Source organism: Trichoplax adhaerens, genomic scaffold, assembly GCF_000150275.1.
Source record: "Trichoplax adhaerens TRIADscaffold_1 genomic scaffold, whole genome shotgun sequence".
Taxonomy (NCBI): Eukaryota; Metazoa; Placozoa; class Uniplacotomia; order Trichoplacea; family Trichoplacidae; genus Trichoplax; species Trichoplax adhaerens.
In genome coordinates this window covers 8805475-8825572 of record NW_002060943.1, presented here as the reverse complement: position 1 = coordinate 8825572, position 20098 = coordinate 8805475, and the positions used below count along the sequence as shown (strand labels likewise).

Below are 20098 nucleotides of genomic sequence, written 5' to 3'. Positions count from 1 at the left end.
ATAAAATGTATATCATATCATTGAATCATTACTGTGATTGAATAATACAACTCACCTACATTAGGGATTATTTTCAGTCATCACTGCCGACGTGCAATAAAGTACAGAATTATATTATGCGTTACTCTATGCAGGATTACATTAAATAATGATGCTGTACTGCTACAACAAGGTTAGACATTGTGAGTTGATTTTCTTAGTTGCCAAATCGATGACGGTAGATTATATTCGCCGTATCACCTACTAAGCCAGTATTTACACTGTACTTTACTAGGCAGAATGTACTTCCTGAATCACTAGTGTATAGTAGTAGCACTAAGGATAAAATACTCGCATACGCGTACATCGTATCTTAATGGCAGACCTGTACCTTAGCATTTTGCCTTCATCATAAGGGTTTGTTAATCTGTATAATTTTATAGTTTCATATTGTACCGAAAGTCTACTCATATCTTACGTGCTGTGCACCAGTTGCATCATCAATCTAATCGATTCTAGTCTGCTACTACGTATCGACGAGACTATTACTGTGCTGTGCATAATTATAAATTACTCCTTCATTTTGTAACCAGTTGACTTATCGCTACGACATACCCTTACGAATTAATGAATCTTTAATGCAGATTATTTCTCAATGCGATGCCGATAAAAAGGGTTACCTTTCCATCGATGACCTTCAAGTCGCTATGGTTGCGATCTTGGGATATAAATCCAATAAAGTAAGATAAATGATATAACTGACTTTTTATACGCAAAATGCGTTTTCCGATTTAAAATGGTAATCAGCTTTAGCTTGTAATAAGATTTAATGTGGCCTTGAATAATATAAATATAACGGTTTGTTTGCTCAAGTTCCATCAGCAAACAGTCCGTCGTTCAATTTACTATTGTAATCTCTTCTCAAATTTACCCATATTAGGGAGAACTAGAAAAGTTATTATCGCCCGAATTTAATTTTAACGGTAACTTTCCCGCCTTGTAGATATCAATTTAATAAATTAACATTTCAACGACGGGGTACCAATAAATTTATCTACTTTCTTAATCAGGAATTTCACTCAGTGCTTGTGAAGACTTACTTATTACAAAATTGCAAGAGTACGATATCAACGAAAAAATTAAGGATATTTTTATGTCATTTGACGCCCACTGTAAGTACATATAGTTAGTTAGTTTTTAGCCTCATGGATATATACGAGTATTAAATTTTACAGTGTTCCGCTTTCAACTAGAATTTATTGATACCGTAGCTTAATCGAATGTAAACTGAAGAGCCAACTCACATTTATGAACTTCCCTAGATATACAATTACAGTTCGTCAATATGATGCATGATGTTGCTACATCAATATTGAATAGAGAAGGCAAACTTCTCCGTGAAGGATGTTCATATGTCTATTGTGGATAACAATTTTTATTAAGTAAATTAATTTAGAAGTAATAACAGACGTAGCTATATACGTTAAGATAAGCCAAGAGTTTATGACTTATATACATTTATTCTGTACCATAGGTCGAGGGTTTCTGACACTTAGCGATCTCATGTCGGTCTTCGATGAAGTGGCTCCAAGGATTTCCAAGGCAACCGTAACGTCCATTTTTAGGTGAAGTGAACGTAGTAAAATAATAAATTGAGTATCGGCCCATATATATGTAGATATCTTGGAAGCCAATAATAATAATAAAATTACAAGTAAATCTGCTGTCGTTAACAATAATTATTATATCACTGTATTCACTAGTCATAATCATAAATATCCTTATACAATACTGATGTATTCTTTGACCCTTATGAAACTAGGAATATCGATTTTGATGAAGATGGCAGAGTCAGTTACAGGGATTTTGAATATATGATGCGATTACATTTCGACTCTCTTCAAAAAAACTAGTGTACAGTTAATAAATAATTGATTTAAAGTATACAGCTATTCAACAAATAATTATAACCACACTGGCTAATATCTTATCTAAATAAATGTTATAAGTCTTTCGCCCCGGCATAAACAAAATATTTGGCCTTCCACGTTCGTATGAATTTTTAGTCAATTTATTGAAGCATGTCATCAATGATGAATTAATTAAAATTACGAAATTTAGTTACAAAAACACTAACAATACATTGACAAAAATAAGGATAACGAGTGATGGCATAGTATAAATGTGTATTAGCATACGTTGACTTGGGCTTGCCTATATAAATATCATACGAAAATACAACGAAGAACATGCAGTAATGAAACTTTGAGAAAGTGCACGTAGAATATGTCTACAGATATAACTGGAACATTTGCTAACTCCATTAAAATATAATGCCCAAAGTCTTCAAGTCCACAGTGTAAAACAGTTGCGATCCAATATTATGCAAGATTTATACCAATTCTAGTAAATTCTTGGCATTAATCTATATCGCTATAATGTAAATGCAGCTTTACAGAGTTGGCAAAAGAGTCGACCATAAATTTAATATAAAAACCTAATTACGTCTTATTTAAATGATTTCAATCAAGTCTTTACCTGCGATTAATAATATATATTCACAGTTGTATAAAATTAGGTTTTACGTACACGTGAGTTCTATAGCGTGCACATTATGAAGTGCACAAACATCAATAATATTACTTAGTTATAAATGATTATAGTATACCTTATCCAAATAAGCGAACAAATGCATTTGCTGCATGATCGTAAACCCTGAAACTTTCATGCACCTAAATATAGCATTATAAATATATTACGAAACTTTATACTCTTTGGTCATTAATGTTGTCGTCAGCTATTGCCACTGGATTCTTTTTCTTTCTCTGATTACTGCAGCCACAGCAGCCGCATGCAATAGGTTCTATGCGTCCTGGGTTATCAGATGGTATCAATGGTGCTACAAAGCGAATAAATATCGCAAAACCGAGCACTACCGAACAGCAAACTAATAATATAATCCACCAATTCCTTGCAGCCCAATCCAAAACTTGTTGAGTTGTTATATTCAATAACGTAGATAGAGGTCCAGCTTCGTTGACTTGCCGGCAATTGCTAAAGATGTCACAGTATCCAGTCATATTAGCACAAGAGGTACCAGGCGGGACATTAGTTTTATTGAAAAGAGTAGTCATTGTATAAGTGGATATGCAAGTTCCACCAGATTTCGATTGACAACAGAGATGACACGCTTCACTTGAACTAGAGCATTTACATTCTGCCATGTTTTGCAACTCACAAAGAGATAAAGTGCACTCCTACAATAACAAGAGGAGTAATAACAATTATAAATTACAATTTATTTAATCGCGACAAATACCATTCTAAAAAGTGGTATTTGTCATGGATGCATAAACAATTTCTTACCCCATTGGAACAGAGCTTTTGATTTTTGTTACATCTAGTTCTATCTGGTTTATTTGTTGGAGCAGGACAGTTTACAGATCCACTGCAACGAGAGATGCTAGCGCAGTCTGTTTCAGTACGGCAAACGAAACTGTCAGACGCAGGTCTAATTTGACAAGTAGCATTGTTACAGCACGGACCGTTGGAGATGCTATTAAAATTAACAGCATGTCAGCGTAAAGATTACAACTTTAGTAGAGTAATGTCAATATTCAAAATAGGTTTACTAACCTGCACTGAGCGTTAGTTGCGTATTTGCATTGATTTGTACTACCAGCCGGGTTACAGCATTTGTCAATATCACAGTGAGCACCACAGTCGCAATCTTCGCCAGTTTCAACAATGCCATTACCGCAAATTGACGCAGTACTAGCTGCATAGTAAAAATATTTTTAGGAATACATACAAATATCCACGTACAATTGTACGAGTCTGACTGATACGGTGTGATTATATCGCTTCGTTAAAGTGCAATGTAAACTAAAATTATAAAGTACAAAAAAACCATTATACTAACCCTTGAAACATGAGGCAGCCTTTACACGTAAAACATTAGTCATGGCAGTTCTGCTACAGCTGGAAAAAAAGTTGTTATTCTTTAAGTTACCAGTAGTAGCATATGCATACATAATATAGTTTCCATCCAGACCACCAGGATAGCATGATTTTTGGGTTGTATAGGTGTTATCATGCTAAAGAAAAATTCACACAATAAGATTTTTATAGCACTAAAAGCAGCTGTAGTTAATAATACAATGTAGAAGTTAGGAATGCAATAAACGGGTATAATCGAACATTTATTACAACGTTATGTTGTCGTTGTACTAGTTATAGTTGGATCTGTGTTATACCATGATAGCAAACTAATTACTAGCTTGCTATCAATAGAAAATTTGTAGGATCTCTCCATTTCAAGTTCCGTACCTGGGCACCGAAATTATGTCCCAATTCATGAGCGAAAGTAACTTCAGAAGCACGAAGTGGAACTGCTTCACCAGAATTTTGTGTTGTTACTAATCCACAATTTGTGCTTTGTTGGGTATTGGCGGCAGTAAAAGCGTAGATATTACAAATTGACCCAATATAGGCCAATCCTAGTACTCCATTTTGGAAAGTGCGATAGGTAAATAGAAAGCTGGTACAGAATTCATTGTAATTATTTTGCGAGTAGAGCTCTGAAATACAAAAAAAAAAATTGGCTTAACAAGCAGCATAGTAAAGTGCGCAATAATAATAGCGACTACTGTATTAGGAAAGAAACTTTTTCAAATTTTAGGTCGTAACTGTAAGCATAAATAAATTATAATTACTCTTGAATAAAATAACTTTATACATACTTAACAAAGCATTGACTCCAAGATTATTATTGTGCAAGACATTGTTTTTATCGACAGTCGTATATATTCGCATTTTCTTGACTTTAATCCTTGCATTATCAGTCACCCCGTCACCGTCAAGATCTGTTCTTCTATACATTAAATCTGCAGCCTAATGCAAGTGAAAAGTCTTATTTACCTATGCAGAACAGTCATAAATTGCACAGACGCAAAATATTTACATGTGAAATTCATTTCACGGTTATTTAATACCTGAGCATGCAGTACCAATCTATCAACAGCTTGTATTCTCCCTCCATATTGTTGCGTAAAGTAAGGATCGGCATCCATTTGAATTTGACAAGAATCTGCATTAGAATTGAGCACATTTCGTTTCTTCCTATTAGCGGATGATGCTGAAATGGACTCAGTTCTGCTACTTTTAGACATGATGCCATGATGCCATAATTGATAATCCGGATGAACTAAGCGCCAATTATTATGCCCACATGTGGCATTTCCACCTCTGTTTAGTTGTTAGGCGAGTCGAAATGAAAAACATGGTTAGTAACTGTAATTCTTCAAAAGAATATTTTATACTGTAAAACGTCGATGAAAAACTTACTGATGCTTATAGTGTATGTCGCTTCCCTTGTATATAACTGAATGGAAAGGCACTTTCTTAAAGTAATGTTCAGCAGGATCAAGATAATATTCTTCGTCATTGTGGTAGATTTTGCCATAAAAAACGCCATTATTTAGAACTCCGTATACAGCAGAATTCTTTTCACCTACGAACAAAATATGTTACAATGTATACCCTGAGATTTATTCATTATTATCTGATGTTTTATACTGTAATACCAAATACCAATATAACAAAAATGACACACTCTAAGGAAATGCAGTAGCCATTGCTACCGCTTGCACATGCAGTACATGAGCAGTTAATTCCCTTCTAGATCAGACTACGTAATACATACAGTATAGTCTTTATAGTACAAAATAAAACTAGTAGTCATCCCCGTGAAAATTGGGATTATCATTAATGCGATTTCAAACAAACATAACAAATAACGGCGAAACCAATAATATACGTAAGCTTATTTTAACTTACCCTTTAAGTATCCTCGATATACCTTGGCTAAGTCATAATCAATTCTTTGATGTGTTTCATCAACAGCAGTGAAATCAGGCGTGAAAGTTTCTGTATCCCTCACAAGATGAAGATGGAAATGCCTGCCACAGTTAGAAATAGCTTAGTAAGTTATCAATTCAGTCGGTACTGAGCAGCAGATATATAGAGAATAAATACGGTAGATAATAACAACGATCAGACCATCTAAACTACAAAGCTGATTCAGTTAATGAAATAAAACCTCTATTTAACGTGCAATCGCTGAATCTTAAGAACAGAATCAATTTTAAACAACTAGCTATTAAATTACCGTTTGTAAGCGGTGAACGCTAGCGATAACGCCATTTTAACGTTATGTTTTTTTACTTCTTGGTGACGTCTATTAATTTCTTCGTTGTCATAAACTAGCGTTTCATAGCGGCCGATATGTTTACTCAAAGATTGGAAACCTACAAAATGTAAAAAAAATTATTACTGTAGTATATTCAATGTTACAAGTACACATGATTCCAGTTACAACATATCAATCTGTTAATGTATCACTCTAGGTTAAAGCAGCCAACAATACAGTAACTTCTTTCTCTCCTGGGTAATTTCTGATGATGACGTGAGGTTTTTATATAAACTGATTCATTTCACTTCAGGATATTATTTATTTATTATTTACTGTATGAGAAATCTTGCTATTCCTATGTTCAGTTCAAGCCTCAGCGGCTACCAATAAAAATAGAACCACTACAGTTTATACTATACTGTATAAATAGGAGTTGAAGCCTCAACAATTTCTGGGTAAAAATGATATGGATGGTCGCGGCGACACCCAATATACAGCATGAAGTCGATGATTTAGATCAGGTTTTTTACACAAGTTATTTCTTTGTCTTACAACATTACTTTCTGCATCAATTCGTTAAGCAATTAGGATCAGGCGTTACGAATAAACAAACACTGCAAGTCATCATGCCACTAACCCTCCGATTGCGAATGAATGTACGTAAAATCAAAGGCAATGGTAAGAAATGATGATGACATTATTGAGAGGTTTATATCACGTTTGAATTATTGTACACTAAAAGATCGATAGCATCCTTTCAGGGTAGGCAATGGTAAGAAATGATGATGGCATTATTGAGAGGTTTATATCACGTTCGAATTCAATCGTAGGAAAAAATGATTGTACACTAAAAGATCGATAGCATCCTTTCAGGGTAGGCAATGGTAAGATATGATGATGGCATTATTGAGAGGTTTCTATCACGTTCGAATTCAATCAAAGGGAAAAATGATTGTACTCTAACAGATCGATAGCATCCTTTCAGGGTAGAGCAATAGGATAGAAGTTCATATTGCAACAAAGATGGATCTATCTGCTAAGTAATTGCAGTGCACGCCCATGCGCTATTAGCGTTTACGTACGCATAGTAACCTATCCAAATTATACGTCTAAAAGTACGAATACTGTGAAATACTCTCTACTCAGTCAACAAGCAGAAGAAGTACGATGAGCGAGGGGGATTTTCGACTCTTGCAGACGATAAGTATTCATATTGAATTCATGAATCGGGACGATCAATATCACGTCGTATTCGTGTGGAAAGAGGGGGGTTGTCAAAGGAGAAGGCCCATATTTAGCCCCTTTCGATTCTTTTGGTCACCATGGTATTCAGATCAGTTAAGAAAATATCTCATGACTAATTGATGTTGGTTTCGCCTGTACATGGATAACTATTACTGTGATAGCTATCATCCCGATTGACAATTGCTGATTATGGTGTAATAACAACATTCATTCGATTCGTTCCTCAACGATTAGAATTCTAATTAGCGTTGATACCAGCGTCAACCAGACAAGATGAAATGGTGCAAGTGAACATTACCTTGGGAAAATCCAATACAAACGATAGCTAAAATGAAAATTATCGGCTTGCTCTCCATCATTGGCAACCAATGTGCACAGGAAGATGACAAGGAGGAATAATTTTTTCCAATTTAATGAATTCTACCCTTCCAATCAAGAATGCTTTTCGTATACGAGTAGAAGTAGGTAAAGTAAGCCAGCGGGCTGTTGCTTTCTCCCTGCCCAGCCCAATTGATAATCTTCCAACTAGACCTGAGTCCGGTCCGGTTCGGTTCAGTACCTTTATGATCTATAGTTAACAAGCAATGGCAAGCGTGCTCAACTACAGTACTGGTAAACACCCTCAATCCAACTTACAGTACAGCATACTGTACACTGTACACTGTAGCGCAGTCAAGTCCGGTATGGACCGATCTCGGACCTCTTCAGCCACAGTACAATGTACTGTACTCGCTTGTTTACAGTAGACAGTACTGTATGAGTCATGCCGACTGGAAAACCTACGCACAGTACGACTTTTGACTATGTTTTGAGTAGAAGAAAATCACGACTATGGCGGTAGAGAATCAAAGAGGAGAGACTAAACGGCGCAGAAAAAGACAATGGCTGCTTTGTAACTGCGGTCAATTTGCAGAAAAGAAATGGATGTTGTTATGACCTTGTACTACAGACAGCCAAGCGCGGCAAGAAATTATGGAAGAAAACATTGGCGTTGAAAAAGCCCCTATTGACCGTATTAACCATTTCCGGTATGTCAACAAAATACGTACATCCGTCTGTCTGTTTGCTACAGTAGACGTCGATTTGGACATGGCATTCCGCCCCTACAGTACAGTACTGTACACAACAGTGGAGTCGACTCAGTACGGTACTGTATCTAGTCAAGACCGGACCTCCAACACCAGCATTGCTTAGCCATAACGCTTTTCCACATCATTATTAATTAGGGAATTTATTAGAGTGGCATAGCGTTAATTTTCCTTTATTATTATTCATTAATCCATCACCGGACGACTAGACTTCATTTCACTACCAAACAGGCTGCTAATGCTTTAAAGTCAAGGATGTCTTCAAGATCACAGTAAGGCGAAATGATCTCCCTATGCACTTGATTCTACCTCGCTATTGAATTTATAAATAGGATCGATGTTACACGCACAAATTACTGTACCTCTTCATTAAGCTATATATGGCATGGCAAAGGGCAAATCTTGACTGTCTGCAGCAGACATGATAATGCCATCATACGAGTATTTTTGATCATGGATTGATGTTGGTGACAATAGTTCAATGATATCAAGCTACTCAATTTCACTGTATAGCTCACATATACCTTAAAACTAGTTTTACGGCTTCTTTTAGCCGTTTGGATTACATCGGTAGACAACGAACGTCTTGTATCCTTATTGATTATTATAATTTTGTCAATGAAAGAATCAAAATTGCCCCTGGTGCAATAGTCTGCCAGCAAGCTGAACTAAAAGGAGAGATCTATATCGGTAAGCCATCCTATGATAGACATAAAATGATATCGAAATTTCTCTTATTACGGAATGATGTAGAAATGAGATAATCCTTTACCTTGATACAAGCATAGCGTACTAGTATGTCCCTCGGATATACACTTCAAGACGGTAGTGCCCATCATGGCAGCCAATTTTCCAATCATACGATATTCGAAATAACAAAGTTGTCAACGGTAAAGTGTACTAGCTTCTTTTTTTTTATTAGGTGCCAACACGGTTGTTCACCCTAGAGCTTTTATTATGGCCAAAGCTGGACCCATCCATATAGGAGAAAACAATATTATTGAAGAGCAAGCTTATATTCACAATAGGTTAGTTTTGGATAGACTATGCAGGAAATACTGTACATTAGCTACTCCTACTCCTATATATCGTAGGGTTGTTTATGAAATTCGTGCTTATACGTACTCGTATGTTGCAGTTTTTTAACCGAAGATGAAAAAAAAAAGAAGGATAAAGACAAACCGGAACCAGTTCCCATGCATATCGGAGACTACAATGTTTTCGAAGTTGGATGTCGTATCCTTTGAACATACTGTAATTGATTATAGTCTGTACTGTATGTAAAACTGCTTCATTGCTAGTCAATGGTATCAAGCGATGTGATAGGCGATTTAAAGGCAGTGATTTAGATACTTTTATACCCTTAACCACCCTTTTATTATACAGGAATTGAATCTAAGCAGATTGGTAATAGCAACACATTCGAAGCCAAAGGTATAACTCAACAAATATATATTCAGTACTAGCATTTCATTCCAAGTGGGACCAATTCCTTGATTACATATAATCAAACAGCTTACCGCTTATAAATACTAACATTTTTCTTTGCCAATATTTAGCCAACCAATCTGTATATTAAACTGTTCAATAGTCAATGTTATGATGTAAAAGGCAGACAATATTCTTTCATAATTGTATTCCTACTTCGTCTTTGCATAATCATCATAGCTATCGTTGGTAGAGATACGAAAATTACAAACAACTGCATAATTGGAGCTCACTGTCAACTAAGTGCCAATGAAACAATACCTGAGAATACGATAGTATATGGTGATGAATGTCATCAAAAACAACATAACGAGACGCCTTCAGTAAGTTTCGACTATTTTGTGTTATCAGACCTGATTTCATATTCCATAAGACGTGTTACCCAATCAATGATCGTATAATAATAACCTCAAACTCATTAGAAACAAGATGACCAGCTGGGGTTTTTAATTAAAATTCTTCCAAATTATCATAATCTGAAAAAATCGAGTAAAAAGAAAGGTTCGAAAGACTCATAGTATATGTCACCTGTATCAATTCTTCCGTAAGTCGTTATTTGTCGGGATTTTCATACAGAAGTACATTATCAAATGTTAAACATAAATTATCCCTCTTGCAGTATTATTAAAGATGCTTTATTTCAATCCCAGCTTTTTACTTAATACTGTAGAAATCGCAAACGACTTGACCGCATTTGGTCAATTGTTTAAATACTATGCTGTACATTTATCGCATTGATCTATTTATCTTCCTTCAATGGTGTAGTATAACTTGTCTATCTTGAATCCTTATAGGCAGTTTTATATGTTTCTTATATATATAGCTTACTGATTGTTTAGACTGTAAATATATAAGTTTCATGTTAGAAAAAACAAACTGGATGGTTTTAAATATCAAATCTTGCCAGACTTTGCTGATAGCGCAGAAGTGGCCAAGGCTTCTAGAATTTTTCGAATTCAATGGATGTAAAAATTATATTGCTATGTGCTTGATCTGTTTCACTGTACTCCTTTAAATTCTGAATGAAATAAATTTAATATTTAGCTATTATACACTCTTACTAAATGCAGCTTTAATACTCTTACAGAGTTTAAGTATTCGAAATCTTTATTGCTGTCAGCCCAGAGTAGCCGATATTATCGTAGTTTTATGTATTACAATAATTTGTCTTCAAGAATTTTATCCATAGATTATTTTGCGATTGATCAATCTGATACCCACTCTTTAGTACATTCTATAATAATCCTAGCAAATGAAATATAGGCATATAAGTATGATACACAGCGTATCTATACTACATAGACAACTACATAACTGATATCCACACTGTTATGTAAATATACTGGTGACAGTTAACTAGATAAAGTACAGTGTTTCGTCAAAGTCAACAAAACTTTTGAAACTGCATTTACTCACTGAGAGTAACGATTTACCGAATAATAACTTTTCGCCGTTAGAATATATCAAAAATTAATTATTTCTTGAAATTCTACCAGTAAGTCTTTTCAAACAACAATAATGAATAATACGCTGTAGTAAAGGAACCATATAAAGCGAAACAACTGAGTACAAAATGGAACTGTTGCACTCTACTCTACAGGGATATCGCCTTAATCTTGCAACCTGTTAACTTATTGTCATGAATATTGTATATTGTACTTATGGATTCTACAGCATTACTAAACGTTTATGTCAATAGAAACGATAGGGTGCGGTAACTGTGGTAATTAATAAAAACATGGCTTGCATGCATTGAATCAAAGGATTACGTTTAAGTAAAGAATCCGTCAGACAGTAATCGCATTGCTCTTAATTTTTAAATAAGTAATAGCTAATTATCGGTAGTGTCAAATTGCCCTTGTAAATTGTGATTTGCAAGAAGTACCGGTACTGGAAATGAAGATACTGCACAAAAGTAGTAAATGCTTTAATCTTTGTAAACCTTAAGATATACATATAGTTGCTACAATATTAAAACTTCTATGACTGGTAAGCAATAGATTATAATGATAGACCTTCTATAGTACATAAAAATGTACATGTTACGTATGCATGAATAAAATATTGCCATCTATCACTGTAGTATCAAATAGAAGCTATGCTTAGGTTAACAAATAAATTTTCAAGTCTTTTCAACGAAAATTAGTTAGTATCCCTTAAAAATTATCAATTTTATTGTATAACGATATTTTTACTGTAGAATCTAAAAGGGTAAATTAAGACTGACGATGTTGTAAATGGTGCCATAATTGTTAAGTTAAGGCCTCAAGGCTATTGTGAACTGTTGCACATGCAATATCTTATCTTTTATATTACTACTACTCGTCCAAAGGTCAAATGATGAATGGCAATAATAAAATGATCCTCAATCTAAATGTATAATATAGCACAGTAGCTTCCAGCTTTTTAGTTGTCAGGACCCCTTTTTGAAATGTATATGTCATATATATACTTAGTCTATTTAATACTGTAGATCCCAACCTAAAGTCAGAAAGGATTCCAAGGTAGTTGATGGCCTAAATAAGTAAACACTTGCATTAGCCATTGCAATTCTATTTCGATGACTATAGTTTAGTCGGTATGAAGACAAAGTTACGGGTTTGTAAGATTAAATTCCGGTATCATACTGGATTCTTCAACCTTATTTATTCATTTTACTAACTGTACTGTAAATAAAATTTTGATTGCGTATCAACTTATTTACTAAATTTGTCTAGATTAAATAAATAAATTGGGTCGTTGTTGGACTTAAGACAAGCTATTGTATCAATACAGAATTCAATAAAACTGGCTTTAGTAAATCTTGTTCTGTTTAATATTAATGACTGTAATAGATGGCATATGAGAACATGATAATGCAAAATTAGTGGAAATTGTATTGCAAGTGAAGGATTACTTTTTCTTCATGATTTTCCAGTCATCTCATCCCTTAAGAATGTACTGTTGTTGCTAGTGGTCAGAGGGCATACTATATATGACGGAACGGGAAATAAAATCAACACCATACTGTCATTAGTTGGCATTCTCGATCGAAAGTTGAGATGTTTTGCATGCATAAAATCTATCTGGTTACGTCTATAGCGTATTGTAGTTGATATTATATTTTTTTGATATGCTCTTATTGTGCGAAGGCATTGCCTACTCGTTGCTGCATTTCTCTCAAATATATAACAACTTCCGTGCAAATATTAACACAGAAAAGTGAGGAGTTTTATAGGAATCAATAACAAGAATTAATATGGTGATTCATAGTTAGCAAAGTCGAGTTTGTCACGTTTTATCGGTAGAATCTCTGTTAGACACAGAATTATGATCACCTGAACAGAGTTCTAGGAGGAAAGCTCCAATAACCCTCATCAATAAAAAGAAGGCACTAATGGCATGTACTACGAGCATTGTTTGACAAAGAATAGCATTTATAATGAGATGCAAATTTTAAATTTTGCATTGTCATGGGCAGTTAAAGATGATAATATCATATAGGAACTTCATAAATTTGCTTAGTCTTTACAACATCATCATATTTTACTATGCTAATCACATGTTAGCACATGCCGGTCATAGTAAACTGCACATATAATGCATCATCGCGATTTAAAGTGATCATTCCAAGATTTGAAGCCATACCCAATTACTATCTTAAGGTATAATAGCACAGGGTTTTGAAAGTAGAGCAACATTTTCGCCTGGCGTACGCGTAAGGTAAGTTGGACGTAGCAATTAACTCACATGCATGTACAGAGACAGAACTCAATATAGAATAAAATAATAATTTATATATAATTATTATAACTTTGAATTTAGATAATTAGATACCGGTTTAACCTAAAATGATTTTAGATTCAATTTATAGTTGCAGTTCATAGTCAAGATTATACCTAGAATTACTTTTTAATTCTGGAAACTGCCGTAACATTTCTACTACGGGCAAAGTAGACAGGCTACTTTGCAACATACAAGTCATCAAGCTGTAATGTAGTTCTGATAGTAATCAAATTTAGACCTCGAGCATCTTACATAATTCATTAATAATGAAAGGAACTTTGAAATTAATCAATTACACGTTTCTACTTCATATTTGTACAGTTCTATGATTCCTGTATCAATTGTGCTTTTATAGTAGCATATGGTAAAAGTGTCTTTCGCCCAGTTTATAGGTATACATTTGATATAAATGCAACACTGTTAATCTTCTATGCAATATATCGGTAGCGTAATTTGGATACTTGTACGCCTTTAGTTTAACTACTTTTGGCACGACTATCAAATACTTGATAGTGGCCATGAATGAAAATCTGCTAGTATTGGACTATTAATTTATCTTTAAGGCTGCGATAATTCTCCTTCACTCTGCATGCCGCTCTTCAGATATTTATTAGGAAGGGGGTGGAGATTGACAGACAATGCTCCTCCATGCTGCTACACGTTCAAAAATTGAAAGAGACAAAAGCACCGTTGCATCAGATCACAAATATGCAGATAGTACAATGCTCTATTAGGTGTCCTTACTCTATACTTTAATAGTTCTTTATATGCTCTGTTGATCTTGACTAATTTTTGATTTACTGTATTTTACCCCTAGCTGGTTAGCCGACGTTGTTTAATTAATTATAAGTATAAGCGAAATACAATCTAGCCCATGATTGTAATAGTCGTCGTAACAATGAAATGGAATGATGATTATTATAAATTCATGATACTTTTATCAATTAAAGCATATTGCAAATTGGTTGCTATCAAATAAAAGCAGCTAATTTAAATCATTCATTAAATTGGGCAACAGTTTCCTATTCTTCATTCCTCACTTTAAGCTATCCATCCGTTTATCACCCTAGATTTTAGTACGTTTCACGATTGAATTTTCACACGCTTTTCGAGTCCTCGTTGAAGAAATAAACCACGTATGTGTGTTAACTAGCTATTCTTAGACCTTTTCTCAAAAAAATTTACATCTAATCATGTCATGAACAGATTGTAGAATGTTTGGGCAGTAGATATAAGTTTCCGCCCTCATGGCACCATCATGGGGTCTCAGAAGCAAACTTTTAATAAATTTCCGCCTATAGAAATATCATTTTAAACATATAAGAAGTTGTTGAGTGATCAAAAATTTAAATAAATCAATAGATACAATCTATTTCGCTTTAAATATAACCTAGAATTAACAAGTTGAAATTAAGTCGTTATAATATATAGATATTTAACAACAATATATAAGCTTTAATGAAATAACTTTCTTTATTCAAACAGGATCTAATTTATCAATTTTTACTAGAAGAATCATTATCAATTGATCTTAGCTCTCAATCTACAAATGGGTAAGGTTTCAAAGTATTCTCGTATTTTATATTTATATAATCTGACAAATACTATTAAAATAAGATGGTGTTTAAGATTCAATATAATTATTCATAAGCAATGATCGTAAGCTACGGACTATGAAAAACTTCAGTTATATTTCAGTAGTCCATATTTTAGCATTCATCAATTTTACACAAAGCTTGTGATTTATGATATAGAATGTCACTGATAAATCGTAAGTATTAGCACGCGTATCTACTTTTATATCGATTCAAGTAAAGGCTATGAACTGATATATAGCAAGAAGAAATAGATGAATGTATCATAAAGTAGGTTAACCTACAGCTGGCATTCTTCATTTTTTATATGCGCATGTATAATTATAAATTTACTTGGATGCTTTAAATGTCAAAGTAAATTGCTAAAATTATCTGTCGTTGATCCAATTTCGATCCATTCTTAGTTTTACTCATTATAAGAATATAATAAAGATTTTACTAGACTTCAACAGCTGACTTAAGTAATTGAGAAGTGTACATAAGAAGGAAATCTATTGATGAGATATTAAATTTTTAATCTGTTATACGCAGAGATTGATCATTACTATAATATTAAATTTGTTCTCATGGTATGATCTAACTATCATTAATCCATTTAAATATGCCTATAGCTTGCTCTAGCTGCGGTCCGGGATACTTAACACCAATCGATGCTATGAAAGGTCCTAAAGAGAAATTACTATATATACCTTGCATTTATAATAATACTGATGTTAAGAAGCCAGATTATCTAGCAACTGTTGACGTTGACTTGGAATCAGAGACCTATGGTCAAGTATGTTCCATCAATAAGACACGTTTCCACTACTACAAACTGACAAATACTGCATTATATGGTTCATACTTTGCAATCGATTTTTATCAATTCTTCCAAAGCTTAAAAGTTATATTCTAGATTAAGGACTGTAAACTAATATTATTCGATATACGTTACCGTTATACAGTACACCACCAGGCCAAATTACCCAGAATCAAGCATATTATTATATACGACTGTCATATTTTATTTGATAAATAATGTATATCAAAGTAGTGATATGAGGAACAAATAGTAATTAATCTTTAAATCGTATCGTAAAAATATTAAATGCGTAAGTAACTAATCCTGCATTTTAAAACAAGTTTTTCAACTATTTTAATTTACTGTTAATGAATGTTTTAGGTCATTCACCGGTTGCCTATGCTTCACATTGGAGACGAAATCCATCATTCAGGTAAATTTGTATTCTTTACTACCTATGCTAAGTAACTAAATGAATTGCGTGTAGTTCTCCAAATAATAATTAATCATTATTAAAGAACATCAATCAATACTATTCGATATACTATGATCAATTAAATATTATACTTACAGTATAATGACTAAATAGTCTTGAATTTACTAAAAAGATTTTCTATAAATTAAAAGTAGTTTAGTCCTAAGTACAATATGGTCAGTTTTACTATATCGGCGTATTTTTTTAAATATACTCTTAGATATAGTGAATAACCATATCATTTTTAATGCATACACAAAAAGATAGGTATCACTGCAGTATGATAACTTCCAAGTAGAAATTGAGTGAGATACGTAGCAACGTAGACCATAGTATGTTAAAATAATAAAAATGTCAATAGTTGTAGACAGTTGACTGGAAAAAGCTTACTAGTCGTATACTTTTTCACATACATATTTTTAATTTAAACGAAAGCAAAATTACCGTTAGAACATAATATCTTCTGTAAATTCGATAATAATAACACCGATTGAAGTTTAACTTTAAAGCAAAATCTAAATCGTGAGCAGGAGGTATCTACATTACTCTATTTTACGTAACTATAATCTGGTACTGTTTTTTGTAGCATGCTTAAAATAAGTTATTGTAAGTGTTAGATTCTAGCTCTATGGTCTTCTAAATGTATTGTCTACTTTAAAATGTTGATATGCTCTTGGTTTGCTAATTAGTTCCTTAACTATAATTATTTCTTTAGGCTGGAATACTTGTAGCAGGTGCTTATTAATTATAAGCTTTATAACGAACAAAACAGCGCGTGATATACAAACTAAACAATAATCCTAATAGTTTCTCAGCTATCATAGTCTCTTGCCTTATACTGATCAGAATAATTAGCCAGAATATATCATGATCTGCATAAGACATTTAAATTTTCTAAATTAATAGTGTAATTAATATATATTATGAAATGGATCGGTGTTGTAATAGGATGCTATAATTGTTTCGTTTTTGCAAATTGATTTAATAATTTTTAAGATTCTTTAATTGCAGTTGGCTATTTGATTTAACAACACTTAATATTTTTCATTATGTAGCTGCTTTGGAGATTCGACTAAAGAACGTAATAAACTGATATTACCCAGTCTGAAATCCAGTAGAGTATATGTTATTGATGTTAAAACAGACCCTAAAGCTCCAAGAATCTTCAAAGTAAATATTATTTAATTAATTCGCTTTATTAAAATACAGTTGGAATCGGTCTATTCACTCACGTATTGCTTTCTTATACTTACATTAATATATAGTATTGAACAACTACTGCATAATTTGATTTATTGGCGTAGGTAGATAAAACAATAAAGTAATTATGCATTTGCTATTGTTTTACTAGGTGGTTGAGCCGGAAGAAATTTCCTCAAAGACTGATCTAAGCTTTCCTCATACCAGCCATTGCCTAGCCGATGGAAATATAATGATTAGCTGCTTAGGAGACTCAAATGGGGAAAAAAAGGGTGAATAGTTATTTATTATCGATTTTAACCCTATATTGTCACGTTCATGTTTATACCATGATACTTATCTTAATACTAGTTATCCTTTACTGAGCACAGGCGGATTTGTACTCATAAATGGCAAGACATTTGAGGTTACAGGCAATTGGGAAAAGGAAGGCAATAATGCCGAATTTGGATATGATTATTGGTATCAACCTCGCCATAACGTCATGATAAGCACTGAATGGGGAGAACCAAATGCACTAAGTGCTGGATTTAGTATGGAAGATGTACAGAATGGTAAGCTAGTGTTGAAAATTCAACTCATAAAATATATAATAACCACAAATAATTAGCCATTTGTAGGCTACTGATGAATGTATTCCGGCATTCTATAAGAGTTCTATCACAGTATATTAAATATTAATTATTGCATCAGATACACTAGTGATATGAAAACTGAATAATTATTTTTAAGGTAAATATGGTAGCAGTCTCAACGTTTACAATTGGGAAGATCATACCCTACAGCAGGTAATCCGCCTTGGGAACGAAGGAATAACACCACTAGAAATTCGTTTCTTACATGATCCCAATGAAACTCAAGGATACGTGGGATGTGCTCTGAGTAGCGCTATATTTAGATTTTATAAAACGGAGGTAAACTTCTAGGTCATGTATTTAATATTTGTTTCTGCTCCAAACTTCGTTTTGAAAATTTAAACAATTACTATAAAATGTAAATCTATAGAAAGGAGATTGGGCCGCTCATAAAGCAATTCAGGTACTTCCAAAAAAAGTAGAAGGATGGGTCCTACCCGAAATGCCAGGTACGATGTTACGCTATCATTATTTGATAATTACTTTATTCTTAAAATTTGAATCTTATCCTATAAAATCATATTAGGTCTTATAACCGATATTATTCTGTCTTTGGACGATCGATATTTGTATTTTTCGAACTGGTTACATGGTGATATAAGACAGTACGACATAACTGATAGGGCTAACCCAAGACTCGTCGGACAGGTATGACAGGACGATTACCAACACATATACACGTACTCGTATGACATAATTCGTATATAATGCCAGTTTCTAGTTGATCGTTTAGCGCAAAACGCAGTTCAATACCACTAAACGAAGTAACTATATGTCTTCGTGAAAGGCAGTGACAAATAAATTAGATTTAATCTCAAATTCTTTTTAAATACTAGCATTATTAGATTAGTATACAGCATAAAAATAAATATCTTCGAAGATAGCGAAGGCAGAATATAAAATGCTGGTATAGTATACACCAGCTCTAGCAATAACGTGATCCATTATATTTAATACTTTTACCCAAGTTATTCGAATCACAGCAAAACCATTTACTTTTAGTAAAACAAAGATGACGAAATGCGCTCGTATAACTTCATGTTTCATCTAACTTGTGCTAGCTTCTCTTTTATAAATTTGAAACTAATTTTTTCATTTTACTATCTTAAAGATCTTCCTTGGTGGAAGTATTGTAAAGACAGGGCCGGTCAAGGTAATCCAAGACTCCGAGCTTGAAGAGCAACCTGATCCACTTATCCTTAATAACCGAAACATTGATGGAGCCCCTCAAATGTTACAACTAAGTTTAGATGGCAAACGTCTGTTCGTTACCACATCACTATTTAGTCCTTGGGATAAACAGTTTTATCCAAATTTATTAAAGTATGTACTAAGTACCGAAATATTCCCCTTTGTGAAGGTCACAAATCTACTCGTGTTATCCGACACAATAGTGTTATTTCATAAGTTTATAGCTAGATACTAATGTAGCGTATCTATTAAATCATATTGGAATATGTACAATCTTAAATTTTCTATAACCTCATTTTCTAGAACTGGATCGGTTTTGCTACAAATCGACGTTAATACTGAAAAAGGTGGATTAACACTTTCGAACCTTTGTGTGGATTTTGGTAAAGAGCCAGATGGTCCTGCGCTAGCTCATGAGGTTCGATATCCAGGCGGAGATTGTACGTCGGATATATGGATTTAA

At 33.5% G+C, this 20098-nt stretch overlaps 4 protein-coding genes across 4 annotated transcripts; 3 read left to right on the top strand and 1 right to left on the bottom strand.

Moving 5' to 3' along the window:
- Positions 1 to 617: 617 nt before the first annotated feature.
- Positions 618 to 1892, top strand: TRIADDRAFT_18407 (uncharacterized protein; the record flags this gene model as incomplete). The annotated part of the gene is made up of 5 exons (XM_002108831.1): positions 618 to 719; positions 793 to 851; positions 1063 to 1151; positions 1514 to 1604; positions 1802 to 1892. 5 exons carry the CDS (start codon positions 618 to 620, stop codon positions 1890 to 1892), a joined length of 432 nt encoding a protein of 143 aa, XP_002108867.1.
- An 852-nt stretch (positions 1893 to 2744) lies between these two features.
- On the bottom strand, positions 2745 to 6183 carry TRIADDRAFT_52298 (uncharacterized protein; the record flags this gene model as incomplete). The annotated part of the gene is made up of 10 exons (XM_002108098.1): positions 2745 to 3236; positions 3346 to 3535; positions 3616 to 3757; positions 3902 to 4076; positions 4309 to 4559; positions 4722 to 4872; positions 4974 to 5226; positions 5326 to 5491; positions 5818 to 5939; positions 6149 to 6183. 10 exons carry the CDS (start codon positions 6181 to 6183, stop codon positions 2745 to 2747), a joined length of 1977 nt encoding a protein of 658 aa, XP_002108134.1.
- A 2945-nt stretch (positions 6184 to 9128) lies between these two features.
- On the top strand, positions 9129 to 10511 carry TRIADDRAFT_18676 (uncharacterized protein; the record flags this gene model as incomplete). Its single annotated transcript, XM_002108830.1, has 6 exons — positions 9129 to 9195; positions 9428 to 9537; positions 9675 to 9741; positions 9892 to 9939; positions 10174 to 10316; positions 10416 to 10511. Coding segments are annotated over 6 exons (531 nt in total), but the record flags the coding sequence as incomplete, so codon positions are not given.
- Positions 10512 to 15954: 5443 nt separating this feature from the next.
- On the top strand, positions 15955 to 20098 carry TRIADDRAFT_19817 (uncharacterized protein; the record flags this gene model as incomplete). Its single annotated transcript, XM_002108829.1, has 11 exons — positions 15955 to 16128; positions 16516 to 16567; positions 17325 to 17343; positions 17665 to 17779; positions 17961 to 18081; positions 18181 to 18363; positions 18542 to 18723; positions 18815 to 18893; positions 18971 to 19092; positions 19556 to 19767; positions 19939 to 20098. The coding sequence occupies 11 exons, from the start codon at positions 15955 to 15957 to the stop codon at positions 20096 to 20098; spliced, it is 1419 nt and encodes a 472-aa protein (XP_002108865.1).